The sequence below is a fragment of the Peromyscus californicus genome, unplaced genomic scaffold (genome assembly GCF_007827085.1).
Source record: "Peromyscus californicus insignis strain IS unplaced genomic scaffold, ASM782708v3 Scaffold_16__1_contigs__length_79575227, whole genome shotgun sequence".
Taxonomy (NCBI): Eukaryota; Metazoa; Chordata; class Mammalia; order Rodentia; family Cricetidae; genus Peromyscus; species Peromyscus californicus.
This window is the reverse complement of record NW_026294458.1, coordinates 42,275,894-42,300,173: the sequence shown is the minus strand read 5'-3', so window position 1 is coordinate 42,300,173 and position 24,280 is coordinate 42,275,894. Positions and strand designations below refer to the sequence as shown.

The 24,280-nt window shown below is 42.9% G+C and overlaps 1 protein-coding gene across 2 annotated transcripts; it reads right to left on the bottom strand.

Annotated features, from left to right (window-relative positions):
* Positions 1 to 47: 47 nt before the first annotated feature.
* Riox2 (ribosomal oxygenase 2) lies at positions 48 to 23,431 on the bottom strand. 2 transcript variants are annotated; one of them, XM_052740943.1, is made up of 10 exons: positions 23,339 to 23,431; positions 16,646 to 17,107; positions 13,351 to 13,470; positions 12,191 to 12,319; positions 8,947 to 9,050; positions 5,207 to 5,309; positions 4,226 to 4,397; positions 2,341 to 2,429; positions 711 to 800; positions 48 to 270 (listed from the first exon to the last, which is right to left on the bottom strand). In XM_052740943.1, exons 2-10 carry the CDS (start codon positions 17,078 to 17,080, stop codon positions 112 to 114), a joined length of 1,401 nt encoding a protein of 466 aa, XP_052596903.1. In that variant the 5' UTR covers positions 17,081 to 17,107; positions 23,339 to 23,431; the 3' UTR covers positions 48 to 111. The 2 variants fall into 2 exon arrangements, with proteins under 2 accessions (XP_052596903.1, XP_052596904.1); XM_052740944.1 differs by lacking the exon at positions 23,339 to 23,431 and adding an exon at positions 22,970 to 23,079.
* Between the last annotated feature and the right edge of the window lie 849 nt (positions 23,432 to 24,280).

Sequence of the window (24,280 nt, the reverse complement as noted above, 5' to 3'; positions counted from 1 at the left end):
CCAGCTTCTCCCTGGTCTGCGGCGCAACCATGCCTCCACCCAGAGTGTTAATCAGAATACCTTTTACTGAAGATATGTGCATAGAAAATAACAGTTGTCTGTATACAGGCACTAGAGTACTTGGATTAAACACTCCGTCCAGAGAGACACTGCCAGGTTGCTCTTTTCTTCATCTGTGTGAAGTTTCAGGTCCTTGATAGGCACTGCTGAACCACTCCAGAGTTGTTTCAGAGCATCCATATGTGACAGAGGAAATCGAAGCCCATGAGTCTGAAGAAGGATACATGTTTAGTACAAAAAAAAAAAAAAAACCCCAACACTTCATAGATTTTTGTATAAGCTTACATAATTCTCATTTGGATAGTATATACACACACATATATGTACCTATATATATCATATCCTTCACAACTATGAAACTTGTTTTGGAAAAACTATTTCAACTGTAATTAGATAAGTCATCAATTCCCATGTGAAAGCTTGGACTCAACAACGTACTTTGAGAGTAAAGTTGTGCAGAATGCTTGGCATTCATCAAACCTTTCCTATAAGGTCGCATTGTGTTTTAAAGTTGCTGTCTTAATTATCCCTGTGCAAGTGTCCTATCAGTCAAGTAAAACGTCAGGTCTACACTGTACCTGTAAATGCACATGACCTGTCAATCACAAGTAATTATCCCAGCCATGACCCTGTTTCCGGTTGGAACACACCTGTGCTTCCGCCTCGTCTCCCATCATGTGTGTCTCTCTCAGGTTCTTTAGAGAATGATAGATGTACACCATCTTTTGTTGAGCTTCATCCTTTAAAGATAATGTCAAGTTATCAACAAGAAAAATATGGAGGGCTTCAGTACTAGAAGGGTTTAAAAACAATTCAGCACCATGGAAAATCTTTTAGGGGGAGACAGGGGGGTCCTCACTGTGTAACTCTGGCTGGCTTGGAACTGGCTATGTAGACTAGGCTGGCCTTTTAATGCATATAGACTTGCCTGGAATTGGGCATACAGCATCATACCTAGTCCCAATGAAAATGTTAAAGCCTTGGCCCTCCAGTGAAATTTACTCAATTCTGTTCAGAATCCTCTGGGCACAAAGCTACATATACAGCTGTTGATACTGATACGTTGACATAAAACAGTGATGTCAAGTAAGAGTTTCTTCCTGCCAGGCAGTGGTGTCACACGCCTTTAATCCCAGCACTCGGGAGGCAGAGGCAGGCGGATCTCTGAGTTCAAGGCCAGCCTAGTCTACAAAGCGAGTTCCAGGAAAGGCGCAAAGCTACACAGAGAAACCCTGTCATGGGGAAAAAAAAAAAGTTTCTTCCTTGAACCATCTGCATTTTGTTCTATCAGAATTTGATATTCCTAGGAATAGTTAAGAAGTGGTCAATTGTTGAGAAATGAGTTACGTTATTTACTAAAAATTCCATTTAAATTTCAGATCACAAATGATCTCTACTTCCTTCAGTCCCCATCCTAAATGGGGCAACTTAATTTTTAAAACTTTATCTTTCTTTGTCATTGCTTAGCTAAAGGTCTGGGGCAACATACAATGTCTCACACTTGTTAGTTATCAGAATCATCAGGATTTTTTTAAAACAAGGTATGAGTGTATACTTCAGTGGTTTTATTTATGTCATCCTTCTCCAGGCTTAGCCCTGATGGCTGTAACCTGGCTCTTTGCAGCCCCCTCAATGTTAGGAATTAACAGGTAAAGCCTTAGGCATAGAATAATTCTTATAGACTTAGGATTTTTGGGGGGCTTAAGAAAATCACTTTTTATATATTGGTGCATATATGTCTGTATACCACCTACATGCCTGGAACTTACTGAGGACAGAAGAGGACAATGAATGCCCTGGAACTGGAGTTAGATGGTTGTGAGCTGCCTGAGAATCGAAACTGAGTCCTCTGCTCTTAACTACTGAGCCATCACTCTAGCCACAGGAATTTACAATTTTAGGAAGCTTTCCTACTAGCCAGGAGAACCACTGAATAAAAAGGCCAAGAACAAGACACTTGGTTCTCTATGATCTACACTACAGAATTTAAGCCAGATCTCTGCAGTCTAAAGAATGAGAGGGACCGAGACAGGGAAACTCAAAACAAGTTCTTCAGTTGTACATGCACGAGCAGTGTAGCTTATAGTAGATTAGGAAGCAAAGATCAGAAATACACTTACAGGAGAAGGAAGAGGACTCCGGGGTTGAGGGTAAGCTCCTACACTGCCAACATGAAGGACAGTTTGGAACAGGAACTGTGAGACAGGCATTACCTGACTGGAGTAATTTGAGATTCATGGAAATAGTATGAATAGAGGAAATCTTTCTCTGGATACTCACAGACTGATTCTGATCTGGCCCTACTGTGATGACAACGTGGTCTTTAAACTGCAGTCTTATTATGCTGTCCAACGTTGGGAACTTATCACCTAGAAAAGAAAACCAGTCACCAAAAAGAAATCAACAGGTTCATACTTGCTTGCAATGCATCTTTTAGCTCACATTCTCCCAAGCACTCACTCCAACATGTATGGTGATAATTAAAAGTGAAGCTTGGATCCCCATGGATCTCATTCTTATAGTGATACAGACATATCATTAGGTAAATAATAATGCAAGTTAATAGTGAATTAGAGGGCTAGGTGTGGGGCTCAGTGGGAGGGTGCTTACCTAGCATGCACAAAGCCTGTATTCAATTTCCAACCTCACACATAGAGTACATTAAATAGGTATAAGTAAGCCCAAAGCACAGTGGATGGAAAGAACTGCTGCTCTCTGTGCGAATTCTCACCTCTCTACATTTGGGCTCTGGAAGGAATGAGCTGTATGACAATAGCACATGATTTAGTCCATGTAAATGAAGCATTGTGTCCTTTAAGACCATTCACAGAACAAGACAGTGTACTTTTTCTAAAGTGAACTAAAATGAAAAGAACCACAAGAAACAAGCAGGCCTTATAGGTCAGCTGGTCTGCAAAGTATTAAAGAATCATAACTTTACTAAATATAGTAGCTAAACTAGTGAAACCATAACCTTTCTGGAACATATGCAGGGATTTATTTAGCAAGTTTATGTTCTCGTAAAGATTAATACATTACTAGTAAAATATGCTATTGTGAATAGATGCAATCAAAATTAAATTCTTAACTTCCTTCACAGACTGTACAATAAAGATGTATATACAATCATTGTAAGCAGGGACTTACAGACTTTAGTGGTTGTCACCTTGTGATAGGTGAGACTTTTATATGGAAAAGATTCTTGTTGACTCTGGGACAAAGGGCTAGCCCCAGTTAGCACTACATCTCAGCACTCTCTTCAACGCTGTTTAACAGAACATCACTGTCAGCCAAAATCACCATGACTGACTGATCAAAATGTAGCAGTATCACCACTCATAACTGGGTCTGAACTCAAGCAAAAACAAAAACACTGCTCAAACTATTAGTGACCCAACACTCTACCCTGGCTTCCAGTGAAGGTGCTGCGTATCGGAGGCATCTTAAGTCTCATACATTCTTCCCACTCAGTGAGTAATATCTAAAAGACCCATTTACTTCCAGACAGCACCAATCTATAACAATGTTTTGCTTCTATGAGTCCTCTTGAAACTCTGAAATATCCTAGATTAAGACCACATCCTATGAATCCTTTCTAATGCAGTTTTACAGAGATAATCTACAATTCTCAATGTGTACAGCTTTCTGGTTACAACAAGTCAAAATATACAACTTTGAATTTGGGAGTGTGTTCTTAGTAGCTTTTGCTAAAGGACACTGACAGCAGGTATCTGGCATTTTACCAGTTGAAGACTAGACCTGTCACATATAGTCACCTACAACTTGGGATATTCATGCTATCTTTGACTATTCTTTTATTTACCTGGGGGTGACAGCATTTTTACATGCTTGCCTTAATTCTAACAAGATGTCAGTATTCACGTTCTTAAACATTTCTGAAGATGATGAATAAACGACTACTCATAAATACATTCCTCAACCAAAATTAGTTATTTCCTGTCATACTGTAGGCAAGGTCTTGAAAATGACTTGGGTGTAATGAGGACATCATGTCTGTCAAACCACATACACTAAGGAGAGATTGCTGTCCACATGAAGTCTAAAATGTTCCCTATGTTCCATCCGCTCCAAGTGGAGACCAGCCAGTAAATCATCAAGCATCCCCCACTACCCCAGGCACCCAGAAGGAAAAATCAAGCTCCACCTGGTTCAAACACATCTGATCCAGTTTCCTCACAGTAAGGGGGGAGTCTGTACATGACAAAATCCTTCTTCATGTCTGATGACAGCAGTCCTTTTCTGTCCTCTAGACGGTCTGCAAGGGTCCTCAGAAAGCCACTCAATTTTCTTTTTGCAGCAGTTGGGGTTTCCATGTTCTAAAAGTAAAGAAGTGAACCCTGACTGGATGCTGATGGAGACAGGGCCAGGACAGTTCTGACTCTAGTATGCTGAGCCTCAATCCCAACACTATAGCTAACCCCCACTGACAGAAACTACGCCATTCCATGGGAGGGAGGGACAGCATGGACCTTAGGAAAAGGAAGCCTAGGAATTCCTTGTGCACAGCGCTCATCTTACATTGTCGATCATTTGTTAAAATGTAAACAAAAACAATAACTAAAACCATTTTCAGAATTCTGCTTAGAGAGGGGGGTCCTTGGAAATACAGTATAGTCCAGGCTCTGTCTTTGGAAAGCAAGTCATTGATCACCTTAGGTAATGAAAGGAACCTTTGTTTGATTCAGCCCCAATCAACTTACTAAAAGCTAGCCAAAGAGTACTACTCCTGCTGTTCCAAATGCAGAAATGGTCAGGAAACCAGGGAACATATCCAGGCCCAAGTCTGCATGTGCCTCTTTTCCAACTAGAAACCTGATGGGTGCTCTGTATAGACTTGTGGCCATGTTTACTTGTTCAACTATTTATTCAGCCAATATTCCCAGTCTTACTACTGCCGTGAAAATACACAAAACACCTTTGAACAACAGTCACAACTGGCCTCAGATGAATGGCCCCACATGAAGCCGCACTCCATCTACTGTGTAAACCTTGCAGCTCAGCAGGCCGGCACAGAAGACTAGCTCATTTGATCTGGGAAGAAGGTCCTTGGGTCCCTGGAAGGCAGAGCTTCACCTGGCCCAGTCCCTGGCTTGCCACCTCCATTTCTATCTGCTTCTGTTCTCACCATGAGCATCTTCAGGGGCATTCCAGTCCTTAATGCCACATCTTCCTTTGCAATGTCAAATACAAGCCCAGAAACGGAATCCAACAGGAAATCTCCCCATGAACTAGAACATGAAACAAGAAAATGAAAAACCAAAGTTGTTAATGAATAAACAAGATATGTAAATATCCATTAATACCAAAGCTGCCAACTGAGGTCTTACTTGCCCATTTCCAGGGACTCAGAAAATTAAACAGACACTATCACAAAGAAGGAACGTCAAATGATTAGACTAAACACAGCCTCTAGAGGACAGTTTTATGGGAAATTTCAACACTCAATGACATAAAGTCCTAGAAAAAAATCTTACAGGCATTAAGTTCAACAGAAATATGTTTAAGGTAACAGACAAATCTCTCTGTACTTGAACAGTGAAATGCCACATTTTACTTAGTAAGACCCACCAACATCAACACTTTAAAACAAAATTGATTTCTAATAATGGTTTTACTGGGATACAGAGCAAGTGAAGGTCCAAAAATAACACCTATAGATAACTAGCAGTGTTCAATTAACTTTGCCTCCTCTAAGGTAGTTAGAATTGTCTCATTTCCACCTCTGTGGCAGTCAGAATTAGCTCTTTCCCAACCATGTACCAGTTTAAGTAAGAAAAACACTCTGTGGGGTTGCTTTCTTTAAACACTGCTTGGCTTGTTTAAATTTCTCTGGTGTCACCAGCACATTTCAAATTGAGGACTACATGCCAAATGGAAAGTCACAGAATGGCTTCTGCTTCTCAAGTCAGGAAAACTGGCACTCTTCTTGCTTCCCATCCTAGAAGAGTGGCAAAGGAGGGCACAAGAGCCTTTGGGACATTTTCCCCAGAGCATTCACTATGTGGTGGTCACACTCATGTGCGACTTATGCCACAGCCTCCTTCACTCTTCCTGAACACAGAGACAGAAGCGTATCTCTGAACAAGGAAAATACAAGCTCGATTTGCAGGGTTTTGGGTGGAAATCCTATGCCAACGGCTCATACAGGAATTTGATGGCAGAGAAAGTGTTCTTCTGAGAATAAGATTATCATCTTGGGAGTTTCCAAAAATCAGGAGTAACACCACCTCCTCAGGGATTTGCTCTGTATTACCTAATTCAGTCTGCAGGAGCCCACATAGCCGGCCCCTGCTATTTCAATGATGCCTCTTTGAGAGGCATTAAGAAGTAGCTGTACACTTCCTTACCATAGTAGGAGCCCACACTCAGAGCACAGAAACACCTGTGGAAAGGCCTGGCTCTCAGATTACATTCCTCCATTCTAGCTCCTGTATTTCCTATCCAAAATCCGAGTCCAGACAGGTACATCAGCCACAGTGCCCACTCACAGTCCAGACCAGCAACCTGTAACCTGGAAAACTCTTCCCTAGCCCCAGAGGATTGGTTTAAGGTAATAAAGGATGGATGGAATGGATGATAGGAATGGACAGTAGCAATAGCCACACAAGTGCAGAGTAAAGGAGAGAGTGACAAAACACAGGGCTGGCAAGATGGATCAATGAATAGAGGAATGCCAGGAATGCCCGACTGTGGCCCCTGGAACCCACAGTGGGTAGAGAACACAGCTAGACAGATAGCTCTAGCTCTAATGCTCTCGCTCTCATGTGTGCGCTCTCTCTTTCCTCCCTCCCTCCCTCCCTTTCTGTAGGTCTCTCTCACATACACACTAAAGCGGGCTTGGGTGGTTAAAGGAACTTCTTGAGGACTTAGTGTTGGTTCCCAACACAACCAAATGGTAGCTCACAATTATCTGTAACTCTTAAGTCCAAGGCACCTAACATCCTCTTGTGGCCTAAGAGGGCACCAGGCACATATGCAGTACATATGTACATACATACATTCAGCCAAATACCAATATACAGAAAACAAAATTATCTTTAAAAACAAAAACAAAAAAGAGAGTAAGAAAAAGGAAACCAGATGGTAACGGAAAGAGAAATGAAAGAAAAGCAGGAGTTAAGAAAGCAAGAATTCTACCATGGAACCATCAATGCTCCCACCAAGCAGAATTAGGAGCAAGGGATTAACTGTGTGACCGTAATGATGGGGCACCAGAAGATACACAGACATTTATATGGCCAGCTATGTGACTGCCAAGGTTCACACTCTTTGGCCTGGAACTTTCAGGGTTCCTATGACTCATTCCTAATTGTCCCTAGTCTTCTTTTTCCATGTGTGGGAATATAAGAGTATATTTGTCAGTGAGAGTGATTATATGCACATGACTGTGTGTGCATGCATGCTGAGGTCAGAGCAGGATATCAGAGGTCCTGCTCTATCACTCTGCCATATTCCTTTGAGATAGGGTCTCTTAGAACCTGGAGCCATGATGGTAGCCAAGTCCCAGTGATTCCCTTGTTCCTACTGTCTATACCACTGGGGTTACAGGCATGTATATGCACACCATCCCCAACTCTTCTACTTCTACAGGGATGCTGATTATCTCCACTCAGGTCCTCATGCTTGCATAGTAAGCAGCACTCTTCTCCACTGGGCCATCTCTATCTCCCCCTGCTCATCTTCTCCACTGGGCCATCTCTCTATCTCCCCCTGCTCATCTTCTCCACTGGGTCATCTCTCCATCTCCCCCTGTTCATCTTCTCCACTGGGCCATCTCTCTATCTCCCCCTGCTCATCTTCTCCACTGGGTCATCTCTCTATCTCTCCCTGCTCATCTTCTCCACTGGGCCATCTCTCTATCTCCCCCTGCTCATCTTCTCCACTGGGCCATCTCTCCATCTCCCCCTGCTCATCTTCTCCACTGGGCCATCTCTCTATCTCCCCCTGCTCATCTTCTCCACTGGGCCATCTCTCTATCTCCCCCTGCTCATCTTCTCCACTGGGTCATCTCTCTATCTCTCCCTGCTCATCTTCTCCACTGGGCCATCTCTCTATCTCCCCCTGCTCATCTTCTCCACTGGGCCATCTCTCCATCTCCCCCTGCTCATATTCTCCACTGGGTCATCTCTCCATCTCCCCCTGCTCATCTTGACTGGTCTCAGAGATTTTCTGTTCTTTATCCAGTTAGGTTATTTTCAAAAATGGAAACCTAATACAAATTTAGGCCTCCCAACTGTGTGCAACAGCACTAACCTCAGGCCCGCCAGGATGCAGCTACTTCCCCAAGTAAATCTCCTAAACACTGGATGAGTTTCTCAGAGCAGTCATGAGGAAGTAGAGTTATACTTCCTAACTCGTTTTACAAGTTACTGCCTTTCAGTAGGAGGAACTTGATGTCCCTTGGTCTTGGAATGCCTTCTCCTACCTCCCATGACCTTCTGACCCACACCTACTTAATCATCCATTAAGATTCACTCATCTGTATGTGAAGTCTCCTCTGAGCCCATCCCCGATACTCAAGTTGAACTGAACATACTCTTCTAAGCTCCAGGGGTCTCTCTGCAAACCTACTGTGCTATACCCATAGCTATAGGTTTTCTGCTTTTCCTTTCCTTGCCTCTCGAAGGGACCCTCTATCCTCTATTCAGGCACTTTCCAGCATCCCTTACATACAGTGAGATCTATAAGGCTTACAGTAGGATATCTGACAGGCTGACATGACAAAGAAATATGGATGTCAATAAGAGAGGCAGCACAGAACAGAGGTAGTGGACAACTGCCTCAGGTCTATCCTGAATGTAGCTGCTGTGAGCCGTAACTCAGAGCTGTCCTAAGATACTTGGTTAGTAGGAGCAAAGGCCTTACTTGTTCTGATAGGTGCTAATGGTCACGTGAGTAGAGTGGGCCAGGCCTGAAGGAGTTTCTGCCTGATGAATGGTCCCTCTGGGGAAGTACAACAAATCACCAGGCTAAAGGAAGAAGAGAGGTGGTAAGTACACAACACAGTCTTTTTTGATTTAAGAAGAAAAACATGTTTTAAGTTCTACATTCTAGAAACCACTGTCCCAGGAACAGTCTGTGTGCTAGACTCATGTGGTATCTGTGAGCCTGACACAGCCTTTATTTTCAAGTAGATACCAAATATACCTGAAACTAACCTCACAGGATGGAGATGCAGAAAAAGGTAACACCCTGTTTCTGGGTGTCTACTCTCTCCCTCTTGGTTAAGCTAGGGCTTTCAGTCATAGGACCAGTGAGACTTGCTTATCTGCCCCTTGCCTTAGTTTCTCCCTCACTAAGATAGGACACTAGCCCCAAAGCCTACAGCATTATTCAGAGGATTAAGGAAATGCTGCTTGCAAGCACAGGGGCAGCAATGGGGTATGCTTTTATTAGTCACTACCAGTCCTCATCTCGAGATTTTTCTTTAGATCTTTCTGACAGCATCTTTATCATAGCTACCTTGTACTCCTCAGAGCCTATACCAGCAAAGCATGCAATGTAGAACATAGATTGATGGATGGATGAATGGATGGATGGATGGATGGATGGAAGAAAAATTATCCTATTTCTATCTAAACTTAAAACCTGGATGTAATTAAACATGAGTAATTTTCATGGATGGGTAAGCTACTTCCAATCTCCCTTTCCTCTCTCCTACACTAATGACAGAAATACTCTGCTCTTACTTCTGTCCTGAGCTACCTTTGCCCTAATCTCATCCAGAATACAATATTCTGTGTAGTGACTAAGAAGAAAAGGAATCTTGAGCTGCTCACCTCCTCTTTCAAAGTACAGAAAGCAGTCAAGAGCTGTTTAAAACCCAAGAGCCTGGGAAGCAGTGCTCAATACATCAGCTTAGAGGGAATTTAAAAGATTTTCTTCAAAGCAAGAGAAAATATACATGTGTCTGTGTGCTTGTACATATATGTATAAAGTATACATGTGAGTATGTAAGTATAAAATGTGCGTGTATGTATGTGATGCTATATATATTATGAAGTGTGCATGTATGTGTGAATATATCTGTACGTGTACATATGTATGTGTATGTGTTATGTGTATGTGTGTGTATAGATATTCTTAAGGGTTTACTTGGCTGCTGGTTTACTCTATATATCAAAATGGCAGTCCTTCAAGTAAATAAACATTTTTTTTTTTTAAAATTACACCCATTGTTTATCATTTCTGTGCTACCCGAAGGCCTTCACATATATACTTCATTCGCTCCACAAGAATCAGAATACTGCCCTCAGGCCTTTCGGGAAAGACTAGGAGGCAGATCCCCCCAGCAGGAATGAAGTTCTGCCAACAACACTGCTGGGGCCAACTTAAGACTTCTGACCTCTGGACTAAAATTAAATCTATGTTATTACAACAATCACTATGATAACAGAGACTTACAGAGACATACAGACATCTCATCTAAGGAATTTTATTATAAAGGAAGAATCAAAATGATACACTTCAATCCCCACAGCCTGCAGGGTAAATATTATGATCTCCTGATTTAGATAGTTTATTTGCTGAAGGGCACTACAGCTAAGTGATATCAGCTTAATTCAACTCTAACTATGCCACAGCCCCAAGCAGAGACTAGAGGGGCTTTTGCACCGAGACCCACACTAGACCCACTACCCAGGCTAGCACTAGAATAGCAGGATGGTTGATAAGGGCTTTGGAAGTATCACTGCAGGCCCCTACTCCCGCCTCAGAGTGTGGTGGTTAGAAAAAGAATGGTCCTCATAGGTTTGTATGCTTGAATACTTGGTTTCCCATTGGTGGCTGCTTGGGAAGAATGAGAAGGTGTGGTCCTGTTGGAGGTGTGTCACTGGAGGCAGGCTTGAGGCTTTAAAAGCTTTCTGCCAAGCCCTGTGCCTGTTTACAGCCCTCTCTCTGCCTGTTTACAATATGAGACGTGAGCTCTCAGCTGTTCTGCCACCCTGCCTTCACTACTCCATCATGGACTCCACCCTCTGAAATCATAAGCTCATTTAAGTGCTTTCTTTTATAAGTTACCTTGGTCATAGTGTTTTATCCCAGCAATAGAAAAGGAACTAAGACAGAGTCCACCTGAAGGGGCCTATTGAGGAATCTTTGGTTTACAGGCCCCACAACAGAGGAGAATGTGAGCAGTATATTAGAACAATGCATTCTGAATGGGTGCGATCATACTCAATAAACTATCTAGCAGGACAGAATTTTGGTCAATGAGCTATAGTCTGATGACAACTTATCAAGTGCACATAAAAACATTATTTATTCAAGTTTCCTAATAATATTAGGCACCCATCCAAAAACAAGGTACTGTTTCCTTATAGCTTTTGGCAGGCAAATCTTAAAATCAAGAAAGAGATATAGGCACAGATAAGAATTAGGCACTAGTTATACCCTCAGGATGCAGGAAATATGGGAACACTTAACTACACACAAATAGTTCCAATGTAAGAAAAGTATGTATGCTTTCTAATAAAGGGCATGAAGTTTATGAAGCTATTCCTGCCTCTTTACATCCTTTTCCCAAGACCACCTCCTGCCTGAGCCTGGCTATGTTCCCACCCAAACAAACTTCAGCAAGATGCCAAGGAGCAATACATGGTCAAGCTACTTGGCTCCCTGGAGAAGGAACCCATGAGCACTTTCCTAGCTACTATTCATCTAGCAACGCTATGTTGGGGAGGGGAAGAGCTGCACTATCAGGAAGAAAAAGGTGGTACTGGAGTTTCTACCAAGACAATGAAGGAAATCTTGGCTGTGCTGTGCTTACATGCTACTACTGACTTAAATGTGGAAAAACAGGTCAATGCCAAATCTTCCACTTTATTCTAGAGAAGTTGGTGATTCACTGAATTCAACTTACTTCTGCTGAGCTGGAGCATACATGGAGATAGGGTTTTTTGGAAGATAAACAGAAGACTACCTTAGCTCACTTTTCTAAGACCTTACAGAAGCCACCTGGTCTGAAGGGCTACAGTGAGAGCTACCCATCCCTGGAATCCTCAGGATACATTCCCACAGGGATCTTTACACTACCTGGAAACTCTGCCTGAACTTGTCATAGCAACAGAGATAACCAGCTCCAGAGATGTGCCACATGCCCTTCCCGTACCTTCAATATGAAGTCATGTGTTGGTGCGCCAATCCGTTCCTCGGGCTCCACACTGTACTCACGTGCTAGGGGCACAGTTGGGGAGTAGAGGCGCCAGTGTTTCTCTCCCTCCAGCTGCAGGATAAAAACCTACAGAAAGCCACAGACCCGAGAGCATGAGAAAGCTTCCTGACAACCTGTGGGCAAGGAGCTTCTAAAACTTTCAAACATCAAAAATGCATGCTCCTTATACAGACATATGCTGCCACCACTAGTAATCAGGAATCATGGTGTTGGACATTCATTCTTCTCACTTGCCAAGACATTGCTGAGCTCTTTATATGCCACTAGCTTTTGAATCTTCTAACAGCTAGGCAGTGGAAATCATAACCTCTGATAGAAAAATTTGATATAAGTAAATGACCCAAGGCTTAAAAATTACAAGGATCCTTGGCAAATAGAAAAACATTATAGTTTTTTATTCTTCATTTGGCTAAAATTGTCTTAATAGTCTACTAGGAATATTAAACACACATACAACACTTTTGGACAATGTGTTTATATCAAACAGCTCTCAGGGGGAAAAAGGGATTTTTTGTTAATATCTATGTTCACATCTTGTATAAGTACAAAAATAAAACTACAAAATACCCAAGCCAATGAGTTAACTTTTTTTGGAAGCCACATAAGAATGAAATCAACACTTGTCAAGGTGCCAGAGCTTAAGTGGAACCAGGACCTTCATTCAAGCTGCACCAAGATTTTTACAAGTGGAAAAAATATACATACTGTTGGCAACCACCGAAATGGACAAAGTGAAAGCAAATGTAAGGACTGTGATCTACCTTACTTTCTTTGTAATTTTTTTTAGAAGTCGATTTTTGTTTGCTTTTATTAGAGAAAAAATCCTGTTTCTAAAGAGTGTGCTAGTCTTTGAATCAGCAAGGCTGCAGCCATGCCCCTGCTTTGAGAAAGAGCAGGAAACCAGTTTGCAGGGATATGCTTTGGCTCAACATCCCAACCTGGAGATGAGGTGAGAATCTCCAGGGAGGACACAGAAGAACAGCTACAGTCCTGGTCTACCAGCTCTCCAGAGTAATGATGTCAACCCTGACAAGCCAAAAAGCCTGGCTCTCAGCAGCTCCTGCTTTTCAGCCTGGGCACTATGCTTCTTCTCTTACCTCAACATCATCATAATGGGAAGGGAGCCCCTGAGATCCTGCTGGAGTCATGTATACATTCGAGCCGACTAAGGAACCAAAATAACATTCCAACTTTTCCTGGATCCTCCAAAACTCATTCTTTAATAAAGAAAAAAGAAAAGGGGTGTAAATAGAAAATAAAGAAATATTCTGTTCAGTTAGGATGTCTCTGTGGTGCAATTTACAGGTCAGACAATTAAACAGTGCAAGGTTCCTCTGTAATTTTCGAATCTCTGCACACTCCTGGCAAAGGATATGAACAGGTAAGTGAGAGACTGGCCAGAAAGGCAATTCAATTTATACTTTTAAAAGCTTGCTCTAGCTGTCGGGCACGGAATGGACGGCAGAACTTCAACAGAGACTTACCTGGGAACTACTGATTAAGCAGCAAAAGCAAGGAATGAGCAGAGTGGTTAGAGTGGCAGAGAAAAATGAAAAGGGGAGACACTGTGGAGGTGGAGAAGGACTCTGCAAACCAAAGGGGAAAAGAGAAACAAGCTGCTTCTGGACTTGATCGTTTACTGAGACGGGAAAAGGCTACTGACAAAGGACCAGCTGTCAGGAGCTGGGAAGTACGAGCTCAGCCAGTCAAGTGCCTGTCACATAGACATGGGGAGATGAGCTTGAATCCCTGGCACCCACTCAAAAGGCTGGACACAGTGTGTGCCTTTAACCCCAGCTCTAGAAAGGTGATGGCAGTCTACCGAAGTGGGGAGTGTCAGGTCCAATGAATGGTACTGCTTCAAGAAAAAAAAAAGAAGAAACATGATGAAGGAAAGTAGCCTTCACATACACACATATACACACCTCACCTACACCCCTCACCCGCACAAATACACATACCCCAACTACACTACCCACACATACACATAGCCCACCAGCACTCTCCTACACACACACTCCACCCCCCACTTGAATCACCCACAAATATACACACCCCACCAGCACCCCCTACACACACACACACACACACACACACACACTCTACCTGCACCCCCCCACCCATCCAAACACACAGACCCCACCAGCACCCCCTACACACACACAACACACACACATATACACACACACACACACAAACACAGTTTCAGGAAGAAAAAAATGTTCTAAGCTGGAAATGTTAGATTTGGGAAGCTACGATTTCCTACGGTGATGTTTTGAAGTCAGTCTGAGGCTCTAACAGGAAGTAAGTAAGGCCTGTAAGAATTTACACTTGGGAATTTCTCAAAAATAAACATTTAAAACAAGGGGAGCAGAACTGACAACTTGGGAAGGGGGACAGACAGAGAACAAGCTGAGTTAAACTCCTTCTTCAGTCACTCATCAGTGATAAGCAGCCTGAGGAACCCTACATGCCTGAGTTGAGAGATTTGAGTTACCTAATACAGGTAAGAGGAAGTCAGCAAGTAGGCCTTGTGGACAACAGTATATCCTACTTTCTAAGTGCTTAACCCCTACTAATTTAATACCCTTCATAATAATCCTGTCTCACAGGGTAGGAAAGATCATTAACACCAGTTTACAAGAAAGGAAGCCAAAGCAAAAAGCACACCATTATTAACTGGAACCAAGACTCCAATCTGGGCAGCCTTCAAGACCTTTTGGATCGTGTGTGTGTGTGTGTGTGTGTGTGTGTGTGTGTGTGTGTGTTTGTGTGTAGGGGGCGCTGGTGGGGTATGCATATGTGTGGGTGAACCAAACCTTCAAGACAATTTGCAAAAGGCAAGTCACCTACTCTAAACATATTACAGAGACTAAGGCTTTAATACACAGGAACGCACAGTGACTGATGTTATAAACATTTGGTTTGTTGGGTACACCAGTGAACACAGAGTTAGTTCTATCACTGGACTGAAAAGAATCCAGTGTTAATAGCTGGTGGGGAAGAATTGGGTCAGCATGGAAAAAGCTTTGAGAGACACCTTTAAGAATGAAGACCACTGGGTTTCCTTATTTATAGATCTCAGAGGTTCCCCTTAGCACAGGAAAACTAATTTAATGGCCTCCAAATAGCTTCAAAGAGTTAACAGAACTCCCGAAAAGCCTAATTTATTTTGGAGAGAGGCAACAGGACCTGGCTCTCTAATTACTTGGTATCTGGCACCACTAAGAAGCCTTGGTTGGCTCTTGCTCTCTAGTGTCCCAAGAGATCTTTTAGGAATGTATAGGTAACTTTATGGCTCCCAATGCAAACATCAGTCATCACTAAGGGGGGGGGGGGGGGGGGGGGGGGCACTGGTATGTAACTGATGAATCTCTTTTCTTAAGGGTTATCCCAAATGTTACCAGTTCTGCATGTTTTCCCCATTTATCTTGGCCCTCTGATTTTTGTATCTTCAAACTGTGCCTATTAATAAAAGATGTACAGTAAAACCATGTTGGTCAATATTGCAGTTACAAGCTCAGTGACAGTGCTTTCTTTATAAAAGGATGCTATCCTCATTTACAATGACCACCCAGGAGCTGTGTCACAAGTTCTGTTATTAATGTTAACATGTCTTTCTTGGCTTCCACCTGGTCACAGCTCTGAAGCCTCCACTTGGAAAGATGTAGGCAATAAAGGGAGATAACCTCAGTTTTCACCTTGATGCTACAATGTGCCTTAATATACAGCAACAGAACAAAACAAAGAGGGAGGAAATGCAAAAATTAATCAGGTCATTAAACACACCCTAGGGGTGCAATGTTACTTTAATAAGGTTAGAAACTTGAGAATCTTTGGTTACTGCAGCTTTATGATACCTAAAACATCCACCTATCGTTGTTGGAGATTCAAAATATCTAGCCAGAGACTGGGGAGATGGCTCCGTGGGTGAGAACACCCGCTGTGCAAGCAGAAGAGCCTGAGTTAAGCTCCTTTGTATCCATGTCCAAGATGATGTAGCAAAGTATGTTTGTAATATCAGTACTGAGGAAATAAGGGGCGGAGACAGTTGGGTCCCCTTAGCTCACTGACTATCTAATCTAAACAAATGGTTAGCTCCAGGATCAGTGGGAGACCCTAACCTCAAACATATAAGGTGGAAAGCAATATAGGAAGATATCCAACATCTTTCTGTCCTCCAGACATGCCTGCATGAGTAAGCACATTGCACACACTAATTTATCTAAAAGGTAATATATTCTCCCAAGTTCAAATGTATTTAAAGACCAAATCGATGCTATGCATTCTCAAAATAATCTTTATCCTCAAACCATATGCTCAGTCTTAATGTGTGGCCAAATGCTACCAGTTTCACATGGATGAGAATTTTGCTGTGGGGAGATCTGTTACCTTAAATCTCTGTGGTTGGTGAAACTGAACTGTTGCCCTCTTCTGATCAAAATCTTTTCTCAGCTGAAGGAAGTGTACTTTGCCATCCTTATTTAAAACCTTCTTCTTCCCATTGATGCACCGGCAGACGTTCACATCTTTTCCATAGTATAACCCTAGAAGGCAGAGCCTATTCAGATCTGAGAATCTGAACAGAGACTGGTAATATGTGGCCAGTGAAGGGTCATTCCTCTGAATGAGAAGAGGCTTTTGTTCCCAGAATTCCTTGAAAAAAGTCTCTGCCTTGATAGGTGAGATTAAACTTTCAAAAAGAGCAGTGGGGCTGCTGAAATTTAATGCAGACTGTCTGTCAGATACATCCATCTTCATCTGCTTGCAGGAAACAGACCCGTTTTCTTCCTTCCCATTCCCTGTAGGCTGTTTCTTCTTAGGCATTGTTCACAAAGAGGGAGGAAAGCAAACCTACCAACAGAATAAAAGACATGCTTAGGTTGCAGACGTGCACACATACACCATATGTGACCATTCTGCCTCGTTGAGAACTCCTCATCAGTCAGTACTACTACTCCTCCAGGATGAGACAGGGGTAAACCAGTGCCATTCCTTCCAAGATGGTTCAGCCGTAAACACCACTCAGTCTGTACATTCATCTTAAGGAAAACACAATTTTATGTATATAAGCACTAAGTCCTGGAAATCATTATTAATTAGGAGACTTGATTATCCCAAATTAAACCATTCAACTCTCTCAGCAGTTCTTACTCAAAGATTTAGCCTATGGCCATGGGAACAGTGAAGCCAAAAAATCTTGAATTTGGCTGCAATCAGCACCATGTCCTGAATTTAATTAGATGCACTCTGTGTTATAACCACTTGATTCAGAATCAGGAACAGCTGTCTGATGCCAGGTGCTGCTCAACACAATACCATATTAAACCTTCCCAAGTAGAAGCCAATGTGCCCTGGGCAGTGGTATCACCTGGTGCCTGGAATAGGATTCTAAACTCCACTTTCAAGTGAGATTATTCTTGAGAACTGTCACTATCAGGGAACTCTCCCTCTGCCCACTAAAAATAATAATAATAATTAAGAGCTTTAAAAATGAAGGTTAAAAACAGGTATATGACAGGTCTTCAAAAAGATTTAACTTTTTAACTGAAACAAAACATCAATCACCAACATCATTAGCCTCTAACACAGCACTTCTCCAATTCCATATGCACAAAGACACAGGGGCATCGAGTAGACCAGGTGTCCATGGTGATGACACTGCTGGTCTGTGGCACACATCTGGGTAGCCAAAGGACCAACATTCCCAAACATCCCCAAATGACAACTCTTGCTACTTATATAGGTCTCCCCCATGTGGAGACAAAAACCATAATTCAAAATATATAAATATTCACAGAATAAAAAAATTTACAAATATCATTTGCAAAAGTTCTTGGGACCAAAATGTTTGATTCTGGAATGCCTGCAAATAAATAATGATACATGGAGTCTAAACCTGAAATTGTATATTTGAGATAATCAGCTAAAGGAGGCTTTCTTTTGGCCGTTTCAGGGGCTTTAGTCTACTGGATGGCTTTGTTATCTGGAGCTTGAGGAGAGTCTCAACACCACAGCCAAGAGGATGTGATAAGTGCAGTTACCTCATGGTAGCAGGGAGGCAAAAAGAGGCTAGGGTACTTGCTGGGGAATATTAACTTAAAGTGTGTTACTTTTGTTTATATTGCATTTTTTTTTTAACTCTGTGAAGCTGTGTTACTGTGCCTGTCTAAAACACCCAATGGTCTAATAAAGAGCTGAACAGCTAATAGTGAGGCAGGAGAAAGGATAGGTGGGGCTGACAGGCAAAAAGAATTAATAGAAGAAGAAATCTGGGAGAGGAGAGATCTAGGAACAAGACAAGGAGGAGGACACCAGAGGCCAGACACTCAGCTACACAGCAAGCCACAGAGTATGAGTAAAAGTAAGATTACAGAAGAAAGAAAAAGCAAAAGCCCAGAGGCAAAAGGTAGAAAGTATAATTTAAAGTTAAAAAAAAAAAGCTGGCTAGAAACAAGCCAAGCTAAGGTCAGGTATTTATAATTAAGAATAAGCTTCCATGTGATTTATTTGGGAGCTGAGTGGTGGCCCCAAGAGTAAAAACAACCAACAACAGGTACCAACAACATCCCCTTCAAGGGCACCCTTCCATGAACTAACTTCTTTCTACCCAGGAGTACCAGACATAGGATAATAACCAAGCTGCTAGTACAAAGGCTGGAGAAAAGCGGACAAATTAAAACCAAAACCAAATTCATTTATGCTTCATACAGCTTATACACATAGCCTGGGAGTAACTTTACGCCTTACTTTCATGTACCTCCAATTTGAAAAAAATTAGAAAAATTTTCTCTCTTATGGCATCATGTTGGTGCTCATTAGACTTTGGGGCATGTCAGATTTGGATTAGGAATGTTCAATCTGTATAGCTTTTCTTTTTTTTTCTTTCTGATCCTGAGAAGAGGTCCTGCTTCTCTGATTCCTGTTCAAATGCCTGTTCCCAAACGCCACCAAGAATCCAAGAATCACAGTGCTTAGGAAACAATGAAACGTTCCTCAAGACTAGTAACTTAAAATGCTATGATTTCCTATTGTGTTGAGTTCCCAGGACTGCAAGAACGCTGTCTTTTCCTCTCAGCATCTCTGGAGTAGCATTTAGCAGGTCTGTGGACTGATGAGTATTCTGGTCTGGGAAGTTCTAGAATGATCAGCAACAACTAATTTTTAAAAGACTTTAAAAATGCAACCCAGATGTAAATTGAAAAAATTAAAAAGTGGAAACTGAACAAATATAAAACTCTAATGGGCCGGGCGGTGGTGGCGCATGCCTTTAATCCCAGCACTCGGGAGGCAGAGCCAGGCGGATCTCTGTGAGTTCGAGGCCAGCCTGGTCTACAGAGCAAGATCCAGGAAAGGCGCTACACAGAGAAACCCTGTCTTGAAAAACCAAAAAAAAAAAAAAAAAAAAAAAAACCTCTAACAGTCTAATTTTAGCATCTAAATTTTGTAACACCAAGTAGCTCAGTTCTTTCAAAAAGCACAGAGGACCATGGTGGCAAACCGTGACAAACTGATACTAACAACACAGAGCAGGAGCTAAGGATAACCTGGAAAAAGATAAACTAAGGTTAAGACACGCGCTCTGGATATTCCTTTTGATTCAAACCAAACAGCTTCAATTTGTTGGAGGGGAAAAGTTTCCAGACAGGGTTTCTCTGTGTAGCCCTGACTGTCCTGGAACTCGCCTTGTAGGCCAGGCTGGCCTCTAACTCTGAGATCTGCCTGCCTCTGCATCCGGAGTGCTGGGATTAAAGACAAGCGCCACCACCACCGGGCTTCAATCTTAACCAAAGTAATCAAAGCTTTGGTGAGATAAAGATAGCTGGGATTCTGAAGAGATGTAGAAATACAAAATATGAAGATAGACTCAGTAAAGAACACTTGTGTAGACAAGAAGGAAGGCTCTAACTCCTGTTCTTTTAAAAGCCAGCTTGTGGCTGATATTTCTGGAAAATTTTTACTACCGTTAAATGAAAAAAAAAGCAGTCCAAATATGCGACCAACACAGCGGACACTGTAAACCTGCCTTTCTTCTGTGGACCTGGAACTTTGGTGCATGCCAAGCAGAGGCTGCCTGATCAGTCACCAGCCCTCTCTCCCCCAAAACCCTTGTCACTAAGCCTCTAATAGCCTCGCTGGTGGGCAATAGTTTCTACCTGCTCATACAACCAGGTTCTAGAACAACTGAGAGTGACTCCATTAGAAGACCCTTGGAATCTCCAGCCTGGCCACCCCAGGAATTCATCCCATGTACCTTTTTCCTGAGCTAATTAGTATCTCACGTAGTGAATTGCTGAGCCTCTCATATCTAATTTTTAAAACTGTTAAGACTATTCTGTCACTAAAGGTGCTGTCTCTGTTAGGGTTATTACTGTGATGAGACACCATAACCCAAGTTACCTGGGGAGGAAAGGGTTTATTTGGTTGTCGTCATAGAAGGAAGTCAGGGCAGGATCCTGAAGGCAGGGGCTAATGCAGAAGCCATGGAGGGGTGCTGTTTACTGGTTTGCTCTCCATGTCTTGTTCAGCCTGCCTTTTTTTTTTCCCCTTGGTTTTTTGAGACAGGGTTTCTCCGTGTAGTTCTGGTGCCTGTCTTGGCTGTCCTGGATCTCACTCTGTAGACCAGGCTGGCCTCGAACTAACAGAGATCCTCCTGGCTCTGCCTCCCAAGTGCTGGGATTAAAGGCATGCACCACCACCCCCCGGCTCAGCCTACTCTCTAATAGAACCCAGGACCACTAGCCAAGGGAGGGTTACACACACAAAGGGCTGAGCCCTTCCCCATCAATCACTAATTGAGAATATGCCTTACAACTAGATCTTACGGAGGCATTTTCTCAGTTGAGGTTCCCCACTTTCAGAGAATTCTGGCTTGTGTCAAGTTGATGTAAGACTAGCCAGCACAGGTACCTTCCAGAGTAATCTTATATTTAAGGCACACATATCATACTCTCACAACTGCTCAGTTTGACATTTGAAGATGAGAAACAAGTGAAAAGCTTGTTTCCTTAGGAATAACCTATGTGCATGGCTAAAGTGCACAAAATACTTAAAAATAAAACTACTTAAGGATTTTTCCCACCTACAATCACCAACAAAAGTTAACCCCAAGACTATAGAACTTACCTTGCCTACTATTACACCATTGATTTTTTTCCTCCTATATTCACACTAAAATGATCTGGACCTCAATTAGAAACTAACTCAGATGTTACTGGATAAATACATTAGATTTTACTTACAACACTCATTTTTTTGTTTTGTTTTGTTTTTACAGGTTTTGGAGGGTGGAGCAGAGTAGACACACAGTTACCCCATTAAGCCTATCTCCAAATATCAGAAGTTCTAGAACCATTTCAGATGCAATAAGAAGCACAAAGAGGAACAAAAGACATTTCTTGGATTCCAGGAAACACAGTAATTAAATAAGAGAATGCTTTGTCTGGAATGGTGTAGTGCCTGCTTGTAAGCCCCATGGATCACACAGATAGAAATAACATTTCTTTCTATAAAGCTAAGGGTGTGTGTGGAGGGGGGAGGGGCGCACCAAGCCCTAAAGAGAAACTGTTTTCATTGAGTTGATTTAAAGCACTTAAAGGTAAAAAGACTTCCAAAGGAGTCCCAGTTTATAAACTGGGAACTGCCACACCACTGATAAACTCCACAAGATAATAAATGCTGGCACCTGTACTATTGTCGACAAATTTAGAGTCCTTGTATTTTAGGGTGCCCTAACCTTTCCTACAGTAAAATTTAATGGCAAGAAGTCACAAGAGCTTCTTGACAACTACCTCTACATTGCCTGCCAGAACCTAGCCATGTATGACAGGAAATAGTCAAGTGAGAATTTACTCACAAGAGTATACTACATTCTCAAAAGCCTTACCAAAAAAAAACCCCCAACAACAAAAAATCACAAAACAGCAGTTGGGAAAGTCAGGAGGCTTGCATAAGCAAAGTACTATTCTGGGGGAGTCACCATAGGTACAAGTACTTATTAGCGGGGGTGTGTCTATCTGAGCAGTATTTTAACTCGCAAATTTCTAGATGCACATCAAACCTCTTGGATTACCGCTTGTGATGCTCGAGGCAGAAATCTACAATCACAGAATTTCTTAATGAATGAATTTTAAGCCCACTAACCTAAAACACACTAAGTTGAACTCGGCTCAATTAAACACACCTGACAATAATTATATACTGCGGGCCTGAGAGATGCATGGCTCAGAGGGTAAGGACACCGGCTGACCACCCTGACCTACCTGAGTCTAATCCCTGAGACCCACATAGTGGAAGGAAAGGACTCCCTCAAAGTGTCCTCCAGCCTTCACACCACAACACGCATGCATCCACACAACGTAAATAAAATGCAGAACTGTTAAAATTACATATATTGCTTGTAACAAGATCACCGGGCTAACCTGAAGTAAGTTTTTGGGTTTTTTTTTTTTAGTACACATAAAGTTTCATTAATTCAGAGATGTCTCACTGCCTGGCAGCTACGTTTGGGGGCTTTACACAACCAGAATACAAATTGTGTCTTACTAATGGATGGGGGCGGAGAGGGGGAGCGTGAGGTCACAAAAGATGCAGCCCCAAAGCAAAACGCATCCCGATATAAAAAGGAGCTGGTCAAACACACTGCCCGGCACCGGAAGTTGCTATGACTGGGGGAACAGGAGCCGAGACTTCCCGAAACCTGTTCTTCTTATTCACCTGTTGGATAACCGGGGGTCAGGCAGGCCGTCTTCCGCACTTGCACACAGAAGTGGCAACCGAGGCCGCTCCCCGAGTCAGGGACGGGCGACAAACCATGCCCCGCCTCCGTCGGCAGCTCAGCTTGGAGCCGTCCGGCCTGCACGTGGCCCGCGCCCCTCCCCGCCGCCCGGGCGGCTGCGCGCGCAGCCCGGCTCGAGAACGCCGACCAAACTCTCGTGCCGCGGACTCCGCCGCCAGACCCGCGGACCGCACCGTCCGGTCCGCCAGTCGGCCAGCCGGGCCTGGGCCCTCCGGAGCTGCACCCCCTCAGCCCGACCCCAGGCCACACCCTGCAAGACACGGCCCCACCGAAATCATCTCACTCACCCGCCTCGGCCTGTTGCGCGTGGCGGCGAGCTGAGCCAGCTACAGCATGGAGGGGCGTGGCGGCGTGGGCACGTCCAGGGCGTGCTCCCGCTCTGGGCCCGCCCCCAGCAAGGCTCCGCCCCTGAGCCGAGGCCCCGCCCCAGTAGAGGCCCCGCCCTCTGGGCCTCTGGCAAAGACCCCCGAACAAGAGCCCCGCCCCTGCCCACGCCTACTGGGCGTCCCCTGCGGAGTGTAGCTCTGCAGGCTCGAAACATAAACCTCTGAATCTGAAAATCAGAGAATGTGAACGTGCTTTTTTATGGTTGATAACCTCCGAATCTGAAGTTAGGGAGAAATCTGTAAATCTGAACAGTTCCCTTTACTAACACACGCATATGAACATGCTTCTTGAGAGTGCTTTGTGCTCGCTTGGTCCAAAAAAGATCCAAATTGTTTTTCATTACATATGGCTTTAATATTTATACAATTATTATTACCCTAACAATTTGGGTACCAACTATATTATTTAAACTTGATATATTTTATTCCAATTAAAAAAATTTATTGGCTTTTTTTCATACAATATATTTTGATAATATTCTTTCCTCTCTCCCAACTCCTTCCAGATTCTCTGTACCTCCCTACCCACCCAATTCATGTTCTTTTTGATAAAAAAGAAATTAAAACAAAATCCAAATGTCAAAAATTCCAAACAAAACAAAAAAGCGCACACAAAAAGCATCGAGTCCATTTTTGTGCTAGCCAGCTACTCCTGGGTATGGAGCCTGCCCTAGAGTGTCACTATATCCTTTGGAGAAAACCGATTTTCCCTATCCCATTATGTATCAATTGCAAATAGTTTCTTGGTTAGGAACCCTATTCATAGATGCTCCCCTCTCAATAGCTAACTGAAGCGATCCTAATAGTCTTTTTTCCCCCTAAAAGTCTTAATGATAAAAATCT